Source organism: Psammomys obesus, unplaced genomic scaffold, assembly GCF_907164565.1.
Source record: "Psammomys obesus unplaced genomic scaffold, mPsaObe1.curated_primary_1811, whole genome shotgun sequence".
Taxonomy (NCBI): Eukaryota; Metazoa; Chordata; class Mammalia; order Rodentia; family Muridae; genus Psammomys; species Psammomys obesus.
Genome location: NW_026585895.1, coordinates 14,166,191 through 14,187,636, shown reverse-complemented (window position 1 = coordinate 14,187,636; position 21,446 = coordinate 14,166,191). Strand labels below are relative to the sequence as shown.

General features: G+C 43.7%; 1 protein-coding gene across 2 annotated transcripts in view; it reads left to right on the top strand.

The window, feature by feature from the left end:
* Window positions 1–21,446, top strand: part of Myo3b (myosin IIIB) — a 306,408-nt gene that overhangs the window by 72,233 nt on the left and 212,729 nt on the right. For both annotated transcript variants that reach the window (XM_055600477.1, XM_055600478.1), the window contains exon 7: window positions 16,769–16,834. In XM_055600477.1, the coding sequence (XP_055456452.1) occupies window positions 16,769–16,834 (66 nt within the window). The remainder of the gene's footprint in view (window positions 1–16,768; window positions 16,835–21,446) is intronic.

Sequence of the window (21,446 nt, the reverse complement as noted above, 5' to 3'; positions counted from 1 at the left end):
TGTGATTTTCAGGATTTTAGCCAGCTGTGCATGTGCAAATATTTAAGCATATTAGTCATATGCATACACGTGATGTATCTGATTTAAATGCTAATTATTTTTACTATTATTATTATTATTTTTTTTTTTTTTAGGTATGTCAATCTATTGAACTTTGTCCAAGGTATTTGGAAATGTGGAAAATTGACTGAGAGTCTTCAAATGATCTCTGAATGGGTCGTTTGTTCTTCCAAAGAGTTTGTTCTCAAAAATAGTCTTCCCTAACTATATCTTCTGACTACTCATAAAATCTTTCTTTTTTAAAATCTGAGATGGCCATCTAGTCTACACAGCCATGCCTGGGAGGAACTCTTAAAAGGTTGTTTATTTGTGTTTTTAATAACTTATTATGGATGCTGGCCACCCATGTTGGCAGCTTCTTGCGATTTCTAATGTTCTCGATAGTCATAAGGAACTCCCAGTGTGCACCCCACGTTTCTCCCATTGTCTTGCCTGGTTCCGTTTGATCGTCATCACACTGGCATTATCTTGTTCATGGTCTTTTCCCCAATGCCAGGAAATCACAACGTTTATAATGAATTCAGTAGTTATGGTCACATTCTAATTTCCTTAAGTGCCTCCATCTTGAACAGCCCTCTGAGAACTGAGGTTTGTAATGTAGTTGAGGAGCTGTGAGAATGCCATCTGTTTAGAAGAACTGGTGGATACATTCTCGACTCTGAAGGGGGGACTACTTGTCCAAATCAAGATTTGAGACCTACAATAGCAGGCCTTGGAGACGTGGGTTGACTTTGCTTTGGAAAGAGATGGGGCCCGTTGAGGGTAATTAGATGGAAACATGGGCCTTGAGTGGCATTAATATATATATAACATTTTTGCTTATTGAGTATAACTGCTGTACTTGGCTTTGTATAAAGCACGGGAGTAATAGGATCAAATTAAGGAAAGCTACTTAGACAGAATAGCAGGGAAGTTTCCCTAATGAGGAGATCTGATAGACCATGGAATAGTCTTCCCCAGGAAGGCTGGTCTCACTGAGATGTGGTTATTTACCAAGGAACCAAATAGTCCCCTGTTGGATGCAACTTGGGCCATTTCCACTTCAGTGTGTGACTTTGATTTAATTGGAAAAGTATCTCACATCTGTTGTTGGCTACTTTCATGTGTGCCTCTCAAATCTGAGATGTGTCAGAATCACTTCACGATCTTGTTAAAATGCAGATTCTTCATCCCTGTCCTTAGAGTTAGCCGTAGTCTGGGAACGGTCATGCTCTCCAGATCTCCTGGGTGATCTTGACGTAGATATGCTATAAACTGTGCTTGGGAAATACTGTTAGAGCTGCTTCAGGAAGGCCCCCCCATTTTATGGTAACTACGCCCATGCATTCTGATGTGTCCCTTATCCCTGTCCCAGCAGTTGACTCAAATCCTCACTAGAGACCCTTTCTCTTTATAGACAGGATGCAATGTTTAGTGAGGCTAGAGGCTGCTAAGAGAGAAAAAGGTTCCTCCAAGAAGTAACAGCTATATTCAGCTGGTATTGTCTGTGCTTCTTGGGAAACGTAGTGGTATACAACAACGGTACTCAGAGGTGTGTGGTACATTAGCAGTTATTAGTTAAAGATGGTCAGGGCAAATTTGGGAAACACTGCGAGAAACAAAAGTAACCAGATTTTTCTGCTACAAGGATTTCCATACTCTATTATGATACAAATCTTCACTATTTCTTAAGCTCTTTGGCCACTGAAATTCTCATGGAATGACTAATGCTGAGATTCACAGAAAACCTCAATGAATTCAAAGCAAGAAAAATTAGCTTGCAAGCAAAGCTCCTTTCTCAAATAGCTAAGTGGCATTGGATGTGTCACTTATGTTCTTTAAACTTGCTGTCTCATCTCTGAAATGAGAGTCATCATAATACCTCACCTATTAACAGATCACGTGGTTATCTTGAGATCCAAATCAAACACATTTGTGATAGCAGTTTGTAAAGTGTGCTTCATTGTCCCTGGGAAACTTTCAAGTTGTATTCGCATTTGGGGACTGGACAGTTTATCATCTTTGCTTAAACTTCCTTTAGACAGATTAAATGGGACTGAAAACACCACTCTGCTTGGTTCACCAGGATTTATATTAATAGTTAACTAACAATTATCAGAACACCAATTGGTGGATCACTCTACTGATTGCGCATTGATTCAACCATATATTACAGTCCTAGATACTTTTGCATTGGTTGATGCATAAAGAGATGGCTCACAGTAATGGAAATGTTCAGGGTATTAGCTAATAAGAGAAAGAGAGCCAGGACTGGGAAGAACTGAAACCTGGGGTGCTGGTGGGGTCACCGGTTTTGGCGCACAAAATGAGTACTTTTAGACAAAATTCTATCACTGCAAGGAGTTTGTATGAGCCTGAGCTCAAATAGGTTAGGGTCATGTAAAAGGTCTGGACTAGTAGGCTTCAAGGCAGAGCAGTGTTGCTTAAATGCAGCAGAAATGATAGCATCAACAGGTAGAGTGTTGCCATTGAATTGTTGCTGCAGGCTGGGGTTTAATTACCTGTGAGCATGAGATGCAAGCTCCGTGTCCTCTAAAAAGAGCTGCCTTCATCAACTTTCTGTTGCTTTACCAAATACTTAACATATACCATCTTATAAAGAGAAAAGACTTATTTTGGCTCAGACTTATTTGGCTCAGTTTTTGGTTTGTGACTGATTGACTCTGCTGCTCTGGACCCATGGTGTCACGTGGTGATGGGGACATATGATAGACTGAACTCTTTACCTCTTTCTTCTTGGTTAGAAAGAGAGAGAGAGAGAGAGAGAGAGAGAGAGGGAGAGGAGGCTTAGGTCTCACAGTCGCCCTCGAGGGCACACCTCTAGTGGCTGGAAGATCTCTTTCTAAGCTCCCACCTCTTAAAGTCTCCACCACCTCCCAATTGTCCACAGGCTGGGTACCAAGCCTTTAACACAGAAGTAGGCTAGACATAGCACAAGCCAAGTTTCTTATCTAGCGAACCTATGGCTATAATTTAGAGAAACACTAGATGGACACAAATATACAGACAAAGCAAACACTGGAACCTGAGAGAAATACTGAAAAGGTCCAATATGTATAGGTTTCATCTCTTATCCCTGGTTTCAGGTTTGGAGTATAAAATTTAGTCTATACTATACTTGCTAACAATGACCAGAGTCCTATATTAAGAGTTATAACAGGGGGCTGAAGAGATGGCTCAGAGGTTAAGAGCACTGGCTGCTCTTCCATAGGTCCGGAGTTCAATTCCCAGCAACTACATGGTGGCTCACAACCATCTATAGTGCCCTCTTCTGGCGGCAGGTGTACATGGAGACAGAACATTGTATAGACAATAAATAAATAAATCTTAAAAAAAAGAGTTATAACAGTAATGTGCTACTTTAAACCTTACTTTATGTTAAATAGTTGGCATATTATCTCAACTAATTCTCAAATGTCACTGATCTCAAACACTATTAATCTTCTTATTTTATAGATGAGAAATTTGAGGCAGAGCGAAGTCAAGTGAGTTGTTTAGGTTCACATACCAATAAATGGTAGTGTATAAACTGAATCCCTGAAGCTTGTCTTCAGAGCCACGTGTATTTTCACTGTGTTGTGCCTGCAATATCCTACCATCAGTGACCATGAAAAGTTCAGTAAGTTAAATAAGAAAGAAAATTCACAGAGAGCTCAACAGGTAGGTCTATAGAAAGGAATCTGAAGAACACAGAAACGAGATCAGGGTGGCGGGGAAGAAAGAAGAGAGTCACAAAAACATTAAAAAAAACCCTGTCATACATTCTAATATACATGTAAATGGTATTTCAGAAGGAGGGAAGAGATATAAATGTATATTATTGGTATGTATGTATATCAAGAATAATAGGTTAAAGCAACCCAAATTTGATGAAAACATTAGTCTATACAAAAAATTCAGCAATCGTAAAGTGAAAGTGTCTTAGGCAGTGTTCTGTTGGTATGAAGAGACACATGACCACAGCAACTCTTATAAAAGAAAGCATTTAATTGGGGCTGGCTTACAGTTTCAGAGGTTTGGTCCATTATCATGATGGCAGGAAGCATGGCAGCATCCAGGCCAGACATCCAGGCAGGCTGGAAAGGTAGCTGTGAGTTTTACATCTAGATTTGCAGGCAGCAAGAAGAGAGAGACACTGGGCCTGGCTTGAGCATTTTGAAATCTCAAAGCCCACCCTCAGTGACACACTTCCTCCAACAAGGCCATACTTCCTAATAGTGCCAATCTCTGGTGACAAAATTCATTCAAATCTATGAGCCTGTGGGGGAGTAGGCATTCTTATTCAAACCACCACATTAATATAACAAGACTGTCAACCATACATACCATGGTTAGACTAGAGGATGCTTTGACATTGAAAAGGAAAAACACCTAGTATGTACAGAGGCACACCAATATAATTAATGGCTAAGTTTTCATATGAAAAATTGAAGCCAGAAGGTAGTGTGATGATATGATCAAAATATTGAAAATATTTGACCACCAGAAATTTTATACCTAGCAAAACTATCTTTTAGTCAATGAGGAAGAGGAAGATAATTTCAGTCTCAAACAAGTTGCTAATATGGATAATACTCTCTGATCACAGTGTGTAGAGGAATCTTAATTCAGAACATGACTGCTCTGGCAAGAGATCATTTCTAAAGACCGTCTAGATCTGTGTGATCTGGCTGGAATACAGATACAGACACGCCTTTAATTCAGGAGACAGAGTCAAGCAGATCTGAGTTCAAGCCCAGCCTGGTATAGAGCAAGTTTCAGGTAAAGAAAAGCTTAAGTCCAGGTGTGGTGGTACATGCCTTTAATCCCAAACAATGAAGGTAGAATTAGTTTGTAGAAGGAAGCACCCATATTTGAAAGTAATGCCTAATTGAGTGGCAGAAAGGTGATGAATCAGAGAAAGATTTGACAGAATAGGATAAGCAACAATTCTCACGAGAAGAGAGGAAAGGGAAGTTACTTAAGGCACAATGAGAGAGAAAGGCAGGAATTTTTACCAGGACAGTAATAAAGAGAAATTTTGCAGAGAAAGAACTCAGGTGAAGACAGAATGAGCCAGAAAATGAGAAGGAGCCAGAAGATCAGAGCAGATTGCTGGAGATAGTTTGAGGCCAAGCAGAGCAATTCAGAGGTTGAGAGAAAAGCCAGATTGAATAAATCAGCTGGGAGAGGAGCCAGAACAGCTGAGTTGAACCAACCAACCCACAGCTCACTAAGAATAAGAAAGGGTGAGCTTATTAAGCAGTAATTCTCACAGGCTGAAAACATTTTAAGCCTAGGTTAAATAGTATGGAGGCTAGAAGCTTCCAGGACTAGGCCTAGGTTAGCAGACAGAGGCAGTAAATCTCTGAGACAACAACTAAAGCAGGTGAATAAAAGTTCCTTTTACAACAGTACAATAAAACTAGAGACAAGTAAAGAAAAACAAGGTCTCACCTCTCAGATACAAAATATTAGAACTGTATTTTAACAGCTCAAGTAGATAAGAAAGTCTCAATAGAAATCAAATAGGTAGGAAGAAGTAATTATTAAAATGCTGTATATCAGAGTTAACAAGAAATAGTTAAAGCAGAGATCATAGGAAAATTCATAGCCTCAAATACTTGTATTAATGTTGAAGAAAGATAGTTACTTAACCTGAGGAATTAGAATTTATAAAAGGGGGGGGAGGAGAGTTTAAGAAGACAGAGATGGAAATTGACGAAGCAGAGTATTATAAAAAAAACAGCATAGGCAACGTACAGATCATAAGCTTTTATGGATAAAAATTTAAAAATAAAAGATGAATTACCAACTACATTAAGAAAAAAAAAGTAAGTTTAAACTTGCAAATGAAAAAGGGCTTACAAACTACAAATGTGGGGGAAATTTCAAGAACTAAGCAGGACGGACTACTCAGCTCAAGGCAGCACAAGTGAGCGTGAACACCGAGTGAATCGAGTGCTTTTCGTAGGGCTGTGTAATTCAGCAAAAGGAAGGCTACCAGATGGACAAGAACAACGCATTGTGTACTTGTCCCTCAAACCAGGATGCAGGGGAAGTTCGGGCTAGGCTACCCTCAGGGCTGCCTAGAATCTTATCAGCAGCGGGCCCTAAGTGGGCATTCTATGTACACAATGTCTTTCTGATGAGCTGAGGCACTGTTTTGCATTTTTTATTAACAGGCAGAACAGCCTTCTCTGCTGAATATGTTTGTGAAATCCACTCACTGGCCCCCTGTGTCCCTGCTAGGAGAATAGTCCCACCATAATTCTTAGCACCGACCCTGCACTCCACCTTATCCCTGCCCCAGGAGGACACAACTGGTTGATTTTTGAAACGGAATTTATAAAATAATACAGACTCATCTGTATGTCTCTAGCATCCCTCTCCAATATGTCTGTCCCTTGGAAGGGTTGCTAGGCAACCAGGTAGAAAAATGGCTGAAGCCCTTGTAAAAGGAAGACATATTTATAATGTCAGAAAAACAAATGTGGCTTTCTTCACTTGGGACTCCTTTACAAAGCGCTAAGACTTGTGGCACAATCTATTTAGCCGGGGATGATTGCAATTGACCTTGAGGCCTGTGAGAACAATAAACCATAATCTGGCCCAGTAAGGTTACAACACAACACAAGCCACTGGGTAGAGCACGGTGTGTCCCTGGTGCCTTTTGCCTCTGAAAAGGGAGAAACGCTTAGGGGGTTCTGCTAGGTCAGCTTCTCTGTCTGACTCTGCATAGCTTTAGAGTGTCACAGCCTTTAGAAAGCCTTTCTCAGAGCCCAGCGCTAATGCTGTTTTGCCTCCCCTGGCATTTGCTACAGCCAGCTGATTTTAAATAGAGCCTGCCTGCGCTTTGGTGGGCTTTGGCATGTGTGTTGCCTCTGGTGACTTGGGCTCGGATTGCTCCAAGGAACTGCACAGCCCTCCTACCTGCTGTGTGTGCCAGGGCCTGCTCATGGTGGCAGGTGTTAACGTTCAGCTGCTAATTTCGACCATTAGAAACAATGTGGCCAGATCTGATGGCCCAATCTGTTCATTTCAGGTTTGCCCTGATTTTCCCTGTCTACAACGTATTGCTAACTTTATGGAAACAATAAAGAAACGGACATGCAATCTGCCATTTGACTGGTTTTGTCTTGCTGGGGAGCAAAAGCCATAGCAGTCAATTTCTTTTTGTCTACCACAAATGTATTAACAGCGAGTTGTAATTAGATGTGTGGCTCTGCCTTAAAGAACAAATGGTGCTTGGTGATCCTTGACGTTGCTCTGATAGTGGTAAAATGACCCATCCGGTTTCACCAGCTGTGACTTTGGAGTGAGCAGAAAACAGGCAACTCAACAGATGAATAAATAAACGTTCACCTCATACTCCTTTTTTCTGATCATCCTGCACCCCAAAGTATTCTTTGAGTTTGCAGGCTGACATCCTGGTGATGTGAACACTGCTAAGCTTAAGTAACTGGGATGACAGGTCACTGGACTTCCGTGTCCTGTCCGCATCACCCATTAATATGACATGAATTGCTCTGGCAGAAATGGAAGGACATGGTGTCTGGTTACCTGAGAAGAATTCCCAGGCTGGCGCAGAGGCTGTAAGTGTGCAGTTCAGTTGAGCTGCCTGTGTTTGAAGCTGGCCACACTGTTGCCAGCATCTGGACTTTGTAAAGCCTCCATTTCCTTATCTGTAAAACTGGGCTTTCTTTTTACTCTGGGTGTGTGTGAAGAGTAGACCCTTGGCACGATTGCTTATACCTAAGACGTTTTCAAGGGATGTTAGTTAATGTTCTCATTGTTCAAATTCAGAAAGAATATTAAAACTGCAGGGATGAAAATGGATAGTTTATGGGGAGGCCTCGGGTTTGACTAAAAGGTCGTGGAACCACTGTCTGTCCTCATCAGCTTCTTCCCAACCAACTGACAATGGTCACAATGACAGTGGCAGAAAACAAGACCCCAGGAGAAAAGGCATCCTTTTCCATGGCCAGGATCTTGCCTGGCACTAGGGGTTTGAAGCACTCTGATTTTCATTGACTCCTTTTCCTTCCTGTGATGAAAGAAATCTTAGAGGCCAAGAGACAGAAGGAGGGCAAGAGGAAAGGAAGGAGGGAGAGACTGAGTCAGAGAAGAGACAGAGACAGAAAGGCAAAGAGTCAGAAACAGAAGCAAACATACGCTTGGACACAGAGACACAGAGACACAGAGACAGAGAGACACAGAACACCTGTGGTCCTCTCTGGCTGGACCCCGAGTCTTTACATTTTCACTCTTCACTGCCATCTCCCACTAGGACAGTTTTGGTCCTAAAGGTGTCTGATAGAATGTCTCCCAGAATGATCCCATTCTAATAAAGAACTGCTAGGATAGAAAGCAATGAGTCTAAATGAGGAAAATTTATGCCCCATGACAAGACAGGTTTTTAAGGCTTTTTAACTGGGAGAAGAGAAGGCTCTGAGATCCCTTCATCACATCTTAAATGCAAAGTGTCAAGACTTAGAGGACTGATTCACTCTGTAGCCTGAAGCTGTCTGTTGTGATCCGGAATTCTTAAATCCGGGGCCAGCGCCCCAGCACTCCTGCCTCTGTCTGATCTCTCCTCCACTTCATTCCTGAGCCAGGAGTCAAGTTCCTACTGCCTTCAGCTCAGGGCCAACCTCAGCTCCGCTCTGTGGACTCTGGGCATTTCTCCTCTGTGGGTCAGATGCAAAGCTTTGTCAGTAGAGGGCATTGGAAGGCCACCGCATGAGGAAAGGCACGCTCTCCGCTTTTCCCTTGATGTTGTTCCTCTGTGACATCAGACATCACTCCAACAGGACTGCTGTCTGGGGAGCCTCAAGACACCCTGGCAGGCACCCTCTCCTGCTTGCCAGCCCTGGCTTGTGTGCTCTAAAGAGGACTTCCTGTGACCAAGGGCCACTGTCACATCCTTCTCAGCGGGGCCTGACTCTCAGCTGGGGTGTGAATAAGGTGCCCTGACAATCTTCTTCTTGCCGGAGGTAGCTGCTGCTCCCAGCATCTACTCACTCTGTATTCCTTAGCGTTCTCGCTACTCTTGTGCATTTAGTTCGGTTCCATCAACATCTCTCTCTGTTCAAACTACTGGTGTGGTTTCTGACTTTTGAGTGGACCCAAACTGATGCATTAAAGGAGCACCCTGAGGTGGTTTCTGTACAAGGTAAGTTTAGGGAGGAGGAAGACAGGCAGAGAGCCCTGATTCTTTCCGTTGTTTCTCCATGCAGTCTGGGAGCTGCTTGATTCGCCTCAGTGTAGCAAGCTGAGTGGCCAGAGCCAGCAAGAGGGGTGCCTGCAGTGGTCCAGCTGGACTCCATGGCTGTTCAGCGTTGTCCGGCAATATGACAAAGCCCCTCCAATTAAAGCCTTATCCTCCAGGATCAGCTCCATCATCAAGAACCCTGGGGTTGGGAGACCGACCCCACCCGCTGACTGTGTCATTCCAGTTGTTTCTCAGTCTAGGCAAGGCTTTTGCCCTGCCTCAGTGGTTTTCATATAAAGCAATTTATACACCTGGCTACCAGAGAAAGCCACCAGCACTCCGGGAGATCACAGCATACTGAAGCCCTGGCTTTGCCCTCTCTCATCCTCTACTCCATCACTGGACTTTCATTCTACTTCATGTAAAGTTAACTTTTCATGAGATGCTGATCTAACCAGGAAGTGATGCTTATCTGCAGAATACTTAGACATGACAGGACACTTCCCCTTACAGTATATGATCCCAAAGAACCCACATATACAAGTAGGGATTCAATGATGAGGAAATGCAGAGAGAGCGTGATTTAACCATACTTCTTTAAAGTCATGAATGTGTGAGTGTGTGTGTGTGTGTGTGTGTGTGTGTGTGTATTCATGTCCATGTGAGCATACGTGTGACTATGTGCATGGGAGGTCACCACATAGATGTTCAGTGTCTTCCTCAATGCTTTCCATATTATTATTATTATTATTGTTGTTGTTGTTATATTATATTATTATTATTGTTATATTATTATTATATTATTATTATTATTATTTTGAGACAGTTCATTCACTTTTCCCACAGCTCACCAGTTCAGGTAGGTCAGTGAGTTCTAGGGATCTGCCAGTCTTCAACCCCTGAAGCACTGAGTTTGCAGGCCTGTGCTAGTGTGCCTGGCCTTTATCTAGGTATGCGAATCTGAACTCAGGTCTGAATGCACTTTACTGAGACTAAGCCATTCTCTTCATCCCCAAGGTCATAAATTCTTAAGGAGTTGTGGATTTTAAGATATATGAGTGTGGAGGGCTGGCACAATGGCTCAATGGTGCTCCTGCCTTGTTCCCAGGCTTCATGACTGGAGTTTGATCCCTGGAAGCTACATGGTGGAAGAGAATCCCTGACTCTTGCAAGCCGTCTTCTTACCTCCACACAAGTGTCACGGCACATGCTCTCAAACACACACACACACACACACACACACACCTAATTTTAAAAATTAAATTAAACAACAACAACAAAAAATGTGTGTGGAAAAGAACAGGGTTTTGGTTCCCAGTCCGTGTGAAGGACCATGTAGGAGAAAGGTCGTTAGCCAGCCCTGAGGCAAGGTCAGCTTCTCTGTCACATTGGACAGTAGCAGCTGGACATGATGGTGTTGCTGAGTTCTTGTTGAAGGAGGAAATTAAGGAACAGATGCCAGCAAATGACCATGTTGGCTTAAACAGCAAGCCACGCACCCACCTGACATATCTGTGGATACAGCATTCTCTCTTACCTCAACTCTGCCTGCGCAGTGCATGCAGGGCTGAACTGTTTTTATGTCAGGTGTTCGTGAATGTTGTGTAAGTACCATGGTGGCAGAGAGAATGGGAAATGAGGTTTGTGAATTTTAGAGACAATGAGAAATGTCACTTGTGGCTTTTGCGGCCAAGGATTAATGAAGTTGGTAACCCTCTCACTCCATCTCCTCACCCCTCACCCTCACGCCCTGTCTTTAGCACAAACCTGGGGCAATTTTGGCTGCTTGAGATACTGAGATGTCTTGAAGCTGACTCACGCAGCACTCAAAGCCAGAGGAAGCAAAGTCTGTGTCACTTCCTGACTGTGAGTGGCTAAGAATGGCCTCACTGGGAGCCATTCAAGTGAACAGAGTAACTTTACATTTTAATGATTACAACCTAATGTCACTGGATGACATTGTTTGAGGAACAGGGTGAAATACATTACTAAGAATTAGAAACTGGAAGTGATGGCTCATGCCTGCTTTCATCCCAGCCTTTCCGGAGGTGGAGGCAGGAAGGTCAGAAGCCCAAGGTCAGCCTTGGCTACCCACAGAACTTGGGACCAGCCTGGCACACATGAGAACTTGTAGAGATGATGTCAAGTATTAGAATCATTGCAGCAGAGGGGCACATGCCTGAAATGCCAGCACTTAGAAGATCAAGTTCCAGGCCAGCACAGGTGACATAAAGAGACCTGGTCTTAACTTGCATTCTCTCCTCTGCAAAAGAGCGAAAAGCAAAAGAACCAAAAAGCTTGAACCATAATAAGTACACACCTTGTTTTTCCCCCAATCGCCTTCCTTGGTTTCAACTGTTTTTGTGGAAGAAATTGTCATAGATGTTGACCATAAAGCTCATGCTTCCGTAGGCAGTGGTGGTCTACAGGTGACATGACTCTGGTGCCTTAGTCTCTGCTTCCTTCCACATGCCTTCCCACCTAGAGTTCTTGCAAACATCTTCTTCCCCCTGCCTCTCTATATGGAAGAGAAGTGATGACTGAATCTTCCCAATGGCTGTAGCATGGCCATCTTTGCTTCCCACCCTGGAGCAATTGTTCACTCTTGATGATGGTATAGCTTACCAGGAGATCGAGTTTTTGCATCATCCACTTTTGATCTTAAGGAAATGTCTTCAGATATTCCTCTGAAATCTTGAGTTTATTCTCCTTTGGCATAAATACTGAGTGTGTCAGTTTTGAGCAGATGGTGGCCTGGGTGTGTTGAGATCATTGGGCAGGTTCTTAGAGTTGTCAAGAACCCAGTATTGGGGTTCAAGCCTTAATGCTGGTGGGCTTGAGTGCCCTTTCTGGTGTTGTGGGGTCCTATAGTTCCTCCATTTGGAATTGCTCACGGAGTCATTCCCAGAAGCCCAGGCAGTCAATGCCAGTTGTCCTGGCATTTAAGCTTCTTTACAGGATGGAAGTGTTTTCCAGTGAGAACTGTTTGCCACCTTTATTTTAAAAATGAATCTATTTATGTATTTCTTTATTTGTGTGTGTGCATGTATCTGTGAGTGTGTGTGTGTGTGTGTGTGTGTGTGCGCGCGCACACATATGGGTGCATGCCACAGCACATGTGTGGAGCTCAGAGGACTTCTTCATGGAGTTGGTGCTCTCCTTCCACCTTTGTGTGGGTTCCAAGGATCAAACTTATGTCATCAGGCTTGCACAGCAAGCACCTTTACCCACCAAGACATTTGCCAACCCCTAAAGAAACCTTTAAAAGTTAGAAGTCACAGGGGACATTGTAGCAGCACTGTAAGTCACTATAACTTTCTCTCTTATAGCCAGAAAAATAGAATCAATGTACATGTCCACCAATTACTGAATGGCCAAATAAACTACGATGTGCCCACATTGTGAGCCATTCTTTAGGTATGGAGTTGACATGAGATGATCGTAACATTTGTGTTGTACTTAGATGCTTACAGCATAGACATCAGCACATATGTATTGAGAGCAAGTGTAATAAATGCATATAAAAAGTCTGAAGAAAGCACATTCACCATCCTGCTAGAGGGTGGAGGCGAGGATTAGGTATTGGAGTGGGGGCATCTTGTTTCTTACTCTACTATTCCTGTACTGGGGATTTGTGGTATAGGAAAATGGAACCATGCAATACAAATAAATGTAAAAATAATAAGTTTGAACATGTAAGATGGAATTTAAGGGCAAAAAGCCATTGTGACTAAGATTGGGCACCAGACACAGGCACAAGCCTAACTATTTAACTCCATCCATCGGCTTTACTAATTGTGAACGGAACAGCAGCTTCTCGGCTCTCGTTGCTACTCTCCCAACAGTCTGACTGCACTCCCTCGTCAGGTGTTATTGCTTTTCTGAGTGAATAAGAAGAATCACCTTAGAACACATTCTGAGGTATCTAACCTTATGTTAACTACAACCAGGGATCATACTTCATTTTTTATCTTCCTCCCTACATCCCCCCTCCTTCTGTAACATCCTTCTCCTTTGCAAACTGCTGTACGGCCCCTCTGCTCAGGACCTGCCTCAAAATTCACAGCCCTCAGGAGACCCAGCTTAATAAACTTGGCCTCGTGGAGAGGCCTCTCTTCACGCCCTTGCTGGACGTGTTCCCTGTGTTTGACAACTTCATTTTGTACCTTCTTGAGGGCTGCTTGCTAATTGGTTTGTCTTTTTTTTTTTTTTTTTTTTTTTGCATACATGTTCACTTAATTCATTTCCCAAACTAATAAGCAATTCATGAACAGAAAATAGTAGAGTAGGTAGACATTGAAGAAAAAAATGTTTTAACTTAAAACCTGACTCTTTCACTTTTTCTGGATATTTGTGAGGGAGAAAAAGTGAGTTGCTTTGTAAGGCTTTATTTCCACATAAGTTTTGTTTGTTTGTTTTGTTCTTTTTTGTTTTGGGAATTTTCTTAAAGATCAAGTAAGGATTAATATATAGTTAGGAGGTTGGGAAGACCGAGGAGAAACTGGGCAGGGAAATATGATCAAAGTATAATGTATAAATATTCTTCAATAAAAAATAACTAATAAAAACCAACCTAAATAAAAATTGAGGCTTGGAAGTGAACAGACAAGGTCTCACTGGGTAGCCAAGGTTGGCCTCAAACTCAGCATCCTAAATGCTGGAGTTATGGACACGCACCATCATCGAAGCTGAAAAAATTTTTTAGAGGCTGTATTTTCCCACCTTTGAAAGTGGTTAGATGCTTCTGATTTTACAGGATTTGGTGGTGGTGGTGTGAGGGGGGAGGGAGTGGTAAGATGATCTGCAAAGTTGGGCATTGGGCTGGAGCTCCAGGGACCAAGCATTCAGCATGACTCATGTTGGTTTTCACCGCAGCCCACCACAGGAGTGTACATACTGTGCTGACATCACTTACGTCTGTGATAGGCCTAAGTCATTGTTTGTTTATAATTGTTGGATACTGTGATAGTTTGTATTGATTGCCAATTGGCTGGGTATAAAGTCCTGTTGGAGACAAATCTCTAGGCGTGTCTACAAGGGATTATCTTGATCGAGTTAACTGAAGTAGGAAGTCACGCCCTCTCCACCCCTTCCCCTCCGCTGATGCTGCCACCACCACCACTAACTGTGGGCGGCATCATTCCCTAGGCTGCTGTCCTGGATTGGACAGAAAGGAGAAAGCAAAGTGAGCACCAGAAACAAGTGTCCGTTGCTTCCTGACTGGGAACACAGCGAGACTAGCTGCTTCTCATTCCTTTCACTATGATTGCCTTGCCATGGTGGACTGTCCCTCAGACTATAAACCCAAACAAACCCTCCTCTTCTTAAGTCGCTTTTGTCGGATATTTTGTGGCAGCAACCAGGAAAGTAACAAACACAGATGTGTTCAAGGATGTGGGGATATCTGGGCTTTTACAGTGGAGACTGAGGATTATGTTGTCAAGTTCAACTCAAGTCGGCATTCTTCCATTCAATATCACACTGTTTACTGTGAATAACTGACTTGGAATTGGCTTTCGTCCAAGAGGGCTATTCTGTAAGCTTCTCTAGTTATTGTTTGGGGGACAAGTTATATTTGTTCCTGGCACTATTTTTTACTTACTCACACATGAGTGCTTACTCATGTAGTCACTTATTCACCAAACATTTATAGACCACTGGTCTGGCTCAGCGGTTAAAAGTATGGGCTGCTCTTCTAAAGGACCTGGGTTCAATTCCCAGCACCCACATGGTGGCTCGCAAATGACTGTACCTGTAGTTCCAAGAGATCCGAAACTCTCCTCTCGTCTCTGAGGCACCAGCACACATGTGGTGCAAAGACATACAGGCAGGCAAAACATCCGTAAACATAAAAGCAAATAAACAAGAGTTTAAAAAACTATAAGATGTTGTTGCATTAAGCATGATTGAGGGCATGAAGAACGTCTACCACCACATGGACAAACTGGGGAGATTCACCGTCTACAATGGCCCTGAGCTGCCTGTGGGGAGCTACGGGCTCTGGGTGGAGGACATGGCTTGAAAGGGCTTTGAGTAGATAACAAAGATACCCTATATATTATAAAAAGGAGTTGAGATTTGGTCAAGCTGGAACCATGTGTCACCAAAGAAATTTGGGCAAGGGCACAAAAAGGTCAATTGTACGCTATAAGGAAATTCAGGCCACTGGAGACCAGTTGGACTGTGGAGGATGAGATGGAAGGAGGGAGAAAAGCCCCGAGACTCTGGGAGAATTAAGGAGACCGGACGATGAATGGCTGATTTGCTATGTGGAAGAGGAACTCAGACGTGGAGTAGAAAGGACACGGAGCTTGATTGATGTGTTAGGTCTCTGTTATTGTCACAGCAAATTACCCTGCACTTTGACGCTTAAAACAATCCAAATTTATTATCTCACAGTTCTGTGGCTTGGAACCCGGATGGGACTCCACTGGGCTGAAAACCACGCAGTCAGCAGGGCTTTGTACTTTTCCTAAGGCTCGGGAGGAATTTGCCCATACACTCACGGAGAAGTCAAAGAAAGACGTCTGGCATTTTCCTCTGTTGCCTTATACTTTGGTTTTGAGACAGAGTCCTCACTGAGCCTAAATCTCACCGTTTCCGCTAGGCTGAGTGCTCAGGAAGCTCCCAGGATGTGCCTGACGACCCCCCCCCCAATGCTGGGGTTATAGGCAGGTGTGGTCCTGCCTCACCTTCAGGAGGGTGCTAGCGATTCACACACAGATCCTCTTAACCCCTGAGCCAAAGCCCCAGCCCCACTTCTGCTTTACACATGAATCTTTTTTCGGAAATGTGAGATAATTTCAAGTCTCTAGTTCTTCCCCTCTGCTGTTTTCTCACCAGGAGGCGGCCTAGTGAGACCCTTACCTAAGGACTTTCCTGTTTTGCTGGCCCTCCTGTGATCTGCCTTCCATTGGGAACCTCTTGGGAGCTGGGACTCTGTTTTGAGGCTTTCAGTTCCTCCTCTGCCGATTGCAGAGGTCGGCACGTAGGAAACAGTCAAAATGCGACTAATGCAATCATGAGCGTGCTTCACATGCGTCACATAATTAATTCAAATGGCACCATAATGATCCAAAAACCCTGCATAATTAAAAGTCTATTTCTCTAAGCCCCCCTAGCATTATGTTTATAGCTTTCTTACAGCACCCATAATCCTCTGCATTCAGATACAATGGTGTGTGTGTGTGTGTGTGTGTGTGTGTGTGTGTGTCTGGCTGGCTGGCTGCTCATTAGAGTGTCTGGGCTTGAAGAATGCCCCTGCTCTGTGTGCCTCTCACTAGTGGTGAGGTCAGGAGAAAGTTCCCGTCTATCAGAGAACATGAGTGGCCACAGGAGGAGGGGCTAGGTCTCTGTGAGTTTCCATGACTGAATGATTCCCACCTGAGATGGAACAGAGATTTTGTTTTTCCCGCAGATGCTTAGTAGAGCTTCCACAAACACCAGTTGATATTTTGCCCTTTACCGAACCTCAATTTGCTTTAATGAAAAACATTGCTTTTTTTTTTTTTCCAGAAATCCTCCACCCACTTTGCTGCACCCCGAAAAATGGTGTGAGGAATTTAACCACTTCATTTCACAGTGAGTACCTCTCCCTCTGTGAACTTGTCTATGCAGCAAGGCCATGACCTATGGTTGCAGAAACCCAAGCTGCGGAGCTTGCTCAGCGCTAGCTGTGCCTGCTAGCATGTAAGGACCCAAGGGTTGTTCCAGTAAACGTTTTAAGGAGCTTCTTTGCAGAATCTGAAGCATTAGGAATTCCAGTTGACTGAACTGCTCTCGGTCCTCTTTGCGACATGGGTCACATGCGTCTGCAGGCCTACTCTGTAGAAATTGCACATCTAAAACTGATGTCTGCTCTGCGGGCAGGGAGACATGAAAACTGTATGGGACTCAGGCTTCAGTTTCCAAGAAGATGGGGGCGAAAGTAGGCTATTTAACCTAAGGCATTAAGGTGAGGTGTCCTAGCCAATACTGATGCTATGGATGGGACTCAGGCTTCAGTTTCCAAGAAGATGGGGGCGAAAGTAGGATATTTAACCTAAGACATTAAGGTGAGGTATCCTAGCCAATACTGATGCTATGGAGAAGGAGAGGAAAATCCTGCTGAATGGTGCAGTTCCTCTCGTTAGAAGTCTGCCACCAGGTCAGACTTACTGAGGCTAAGACAATAGAGCCAACAAAGAGATCAAGGAGTGACTCAGTGCTGAGACCATGTTTGGGGCTTGGTCCTGGGAGGGGGCCACACTGGTATGAAATCCACGGAAGATGTCCATTCAGCTCGAGGACTCTGTTAGTGACAGAGTGGAAACACTCATCACAAGCCAACCCTCCCACTCTAGAGCTGGGGTTAGATGCCCTGACATCTGGCATTCCAAACAAGAGCTTCAAAGACTGGGAGGAGAAAGCCAATGACCAAAGTTGCTGGTAAATATGATGTAGGGAAGAAAACACACATCTTTTCTTATTCATTCATATGCGCAGTCTTATCTTCCATAAAGAGTTAAGATTAAAAAAAAAAAAACAGCAAACAGGACCATCCTTCTTAGTCATGGTCTAGAGCTACAATCTTCAGCCATAATCCCTAAATCCAAAGAGCCCCGAAAATAGAAGTTATTTTGTAGTTGAGTCATGCAGCAGCAAAACTTGACCTTATGTGAACGGATGTGGGGGCAACACGTACCCTGAACTGATGAGGGGCTATTTATAGTCATTATCTTTCTTAGAGTGAATATTCATGGATTTCAATGTGGATATATTCCTATTTGATGAGAGTGTCCTGCCCTGGATCCTTCTGCAACGTTACATAACGCGTAGCAAATGTACCAGTGTAGCTGTCTAAAATTTGATCAGATTTAGAATTCTAAACATGTTTGAATCCCAGAGGAGTTTGTATGAGAGCTTGAGTTTGTATTTCATTTCCATTTCAAATGCAACAGAGCTCAGGGGTCAGAAGATTGTTTGTTCATCTAATCCCTCCTGGACCTGTGTCATTGTCCCTTGGGACAGAAGAGCAGGGGGGGATGCTCAGAGAACACTTCCAAGAGATGTGGTGTTGGAAGGTGACTGTGAAGCTTGGGTCCAAGGGAAGAGTCAGAGGATGCTACCAAGAGTGGTAGTGTCGGATGGTGAAGTCTGGGGCCAAGTCTGCAGGGCATATCCTTGCCCCTTGGCCCAGCTTTGTCATTTTTGCCCTAACTGCAGAATGAGTAGGGGTTGCCACAAGTCAGAGTAACTGGCTAGAGATACGAGCAAAGTGAACAGACTCACGAGGGAGCCAAGAAAGGACCACTTCCTGAGATCTGGGAACCACAGGAAGAGATGGAGGGAGCTGGAGAGCCAGACACATATCAGAGCATCAGAGAGAGAGAGAAAGAGAGAGACAGAGAGACAGACAGAGAGACAGACACAGAGAGAGAGAGATCTGGATCCATAGAATTGCCTTTTCATTCCATTGCTGCACAAATAACCTTGATCAACCTTCTCTGAAGCTGGCCCAGAAAAATCCATTACATATTCACAGATACACCTTCTCATTCCACCATGCTCCAAAGAAGTGATTTGACTCACATGTTGGGCTTAAGTGTCTTTTTCTCAAGAGTGTGGCTGTATTCCACCCAGCAGTGTTACTGTGAGGATAAGGAACCGAGCTGATGGCAAGTGAAAATTTTTGGGGTTGAGCTGCTGTAGAACATCTCCCTATTCTTTATGTTTCCATCTGACAAATCCCATGGGATGACAATTCCAATTTGGTTATGTTTTCCAACTTTGGTGTTTCTGGTTGTACTCATTCCAAGTTACTTTAGACCTTGAAAGGTCTGGGACACTGGAAAGGAGGGCAAACACCACACAAAAAAACAATATCTTTGAGTGTGGTGGTTTGAATAAAAATGGTCCCCATAAGCTCATAGGGAGTGGCACTATTAGGAAGTGTGGCTTTGTTGGAGGAAGTGTGTCACTGGGGGGTGGGGCCTGAGGGCTCAAATGCTCAAGCCGGTCCCAGTGTGACTGTTCTCTTCCTGCTGCCTGGGAATCCAGATGTAGAACTCTCAGCTCTGTCTCCAGCACCATGTCTGCCTGCACACTGCCACGACAATAATGGACTAAACCTCTGAACTGTAAGCCAGCCCCAATTAAATGTTTCCTTTTATAAGAGCCACTATGGTCATGGCGTATCTTCACAGCAATGAAACTCTAAGACAAACACGGAAAACAATATGAGAATATATGTAGCAGGAGCAAAGGAAAAGTACATCTTCATGAAAACACAGAGGTGAAGACCCTAATAAGCTCTAATGAACCAGGAAGGCAAATAGAAATTGGGTTATTATGTGCTTTATCATTAATTTGAGATATGAAAATATGTCATCACTCTCCAACTCCAGCCTTCATCTTTGGCACTAAGGATTGAACCCAAGACCTCCAGTAAATGGAGGCATGAAGGTGAAATGAAAGCCATGCTAGGAAAGTGCTCTCTCTCTGAGCCATGCTGAACTCACTCTGACACCTGGGCAGGTCTTCAATTTGTGATCCTCCTGTCTCAGCCTTCCAAGAGGCTGGCATTATAGGTCTGTGCTGCTAGGTCCAGTGATCTTTCCTTTCTTTAGTTTATTGTCTGATTTCCTCATTAGTGAAAGTACCACATGTGGCCCCAGGTTCTTCCTTGATCACACGCCTTCAATCCTGTATTCCTCATAGCATCTTAGACACTTCAACCGATGATTCTCCTATGCGCTTTCTTAGTGATGGATCTGAACATTGAAGACTGATCATTGCATTTCACATCTTAGGATACTGTGATGGTTAACTTTGACCGTCGACTTTACATAAACTAGAGTCATCTGGGAAGGCAGTCTCAGTGATGGACTGGCTACATTTGGTTGGCCTGTGGGCCTTCCTGTGGGGGATTGTCTTAATTAAGTTCACCAATGTGGGAAGACCCAGCCCACTGTGTGTGGTACCATTCCCTAGGCAGGGAGTCCTGAACTGTCTAAGAGCAGAGAAATCAAAATGAGCACAAATAAGCGAGCAAGCAGGCATGCAAGGCTCCACTTTCCCTCTGCCCTTGGCTGCAGATGGGATGTAACTAGCTGATTGAAACTCCAGCTGCCATGAATTTCCCACAGTGATGGGCTATGTCCTGATCGTTGTCTAAAATAAACCAATTCCCCCACCCAAAATTACTTAGCAACAGAAATGAAATAGATTAGAAACCTGCCTGCCATTTTCACATACTGACCCCCCTACCCGGCTCCCACCCCACAACAGGGTGCCCTCAGAGGTGGATATGTAGCTAGTGATTGCCTTTTCTTATCCTTCTGCCACCATTTACTGAGTGCTGGGCTCACAGATCTGTACTGCCACACCCAGTTTAGGTAAGTGCTGGACATGCTTGCCAACTCCGCTGCATTCCCTAGCCCCATCCTTTGATCCTACGGATGAGACTGCTTGCTCTAGCCTGCCGTTGCTCAGCCACCAAAAGTGCTATGACCAAAGGTAATTTCATTAGACTTATTCACATCTGCAGTTAACTGTAAACAGTGGCACAATCTGCATTTGAAATGTCTATTGAGAGAACTTCGGTTTGCTTTTATACTTACTGTCTCATGCTGAGGAAAATGAATTGGGGAATTAACATTTTCCAACTACAAGCTTTTCATCATTGGAGGTACTGGCTGGGAAAGACAATATGTGAGAGTTTTAGTAAAATTGTTTTAGAGCAAAATCATTCAGATAGTTGATTCAGTTCCCTTTATAGAACAAGCCACGGGGTATCATATGAAAGTAACTGCCTAGTTTTTCTCTAAAAATAAATAAGACTGGAAATATCTTCTTTAAAAAGATTTTATTTTTTTACTCTGTGTGTGCTTCGTGTACATGAGTGCAGGTGCTGTTGGAGGCCATTAGAGGGAGTCAGATCTCCTGGAGCTAGAGTTACAGGCAGTTGTTAGCTGCCTGAGAGGGATGCTGGGAACTGAACTCTGGTCCTCTGCAGGAGCTGTATGCATTCTTATCCTCCAAGCCATTTTCTTAGCCTGACTAGAAATGCCTGTTTTGCTTGTTCTGCAAGACAGGGTTTCTCTGTTTATCCCTGGCTGTCCTGGGACTTGCCCTGTTCACCAGGCTGGCCTTGAACCTAGAGATCCACCTGCCTCTATCTCCTGAGTGCTGGGATTGAAGGTGTGCACCACCA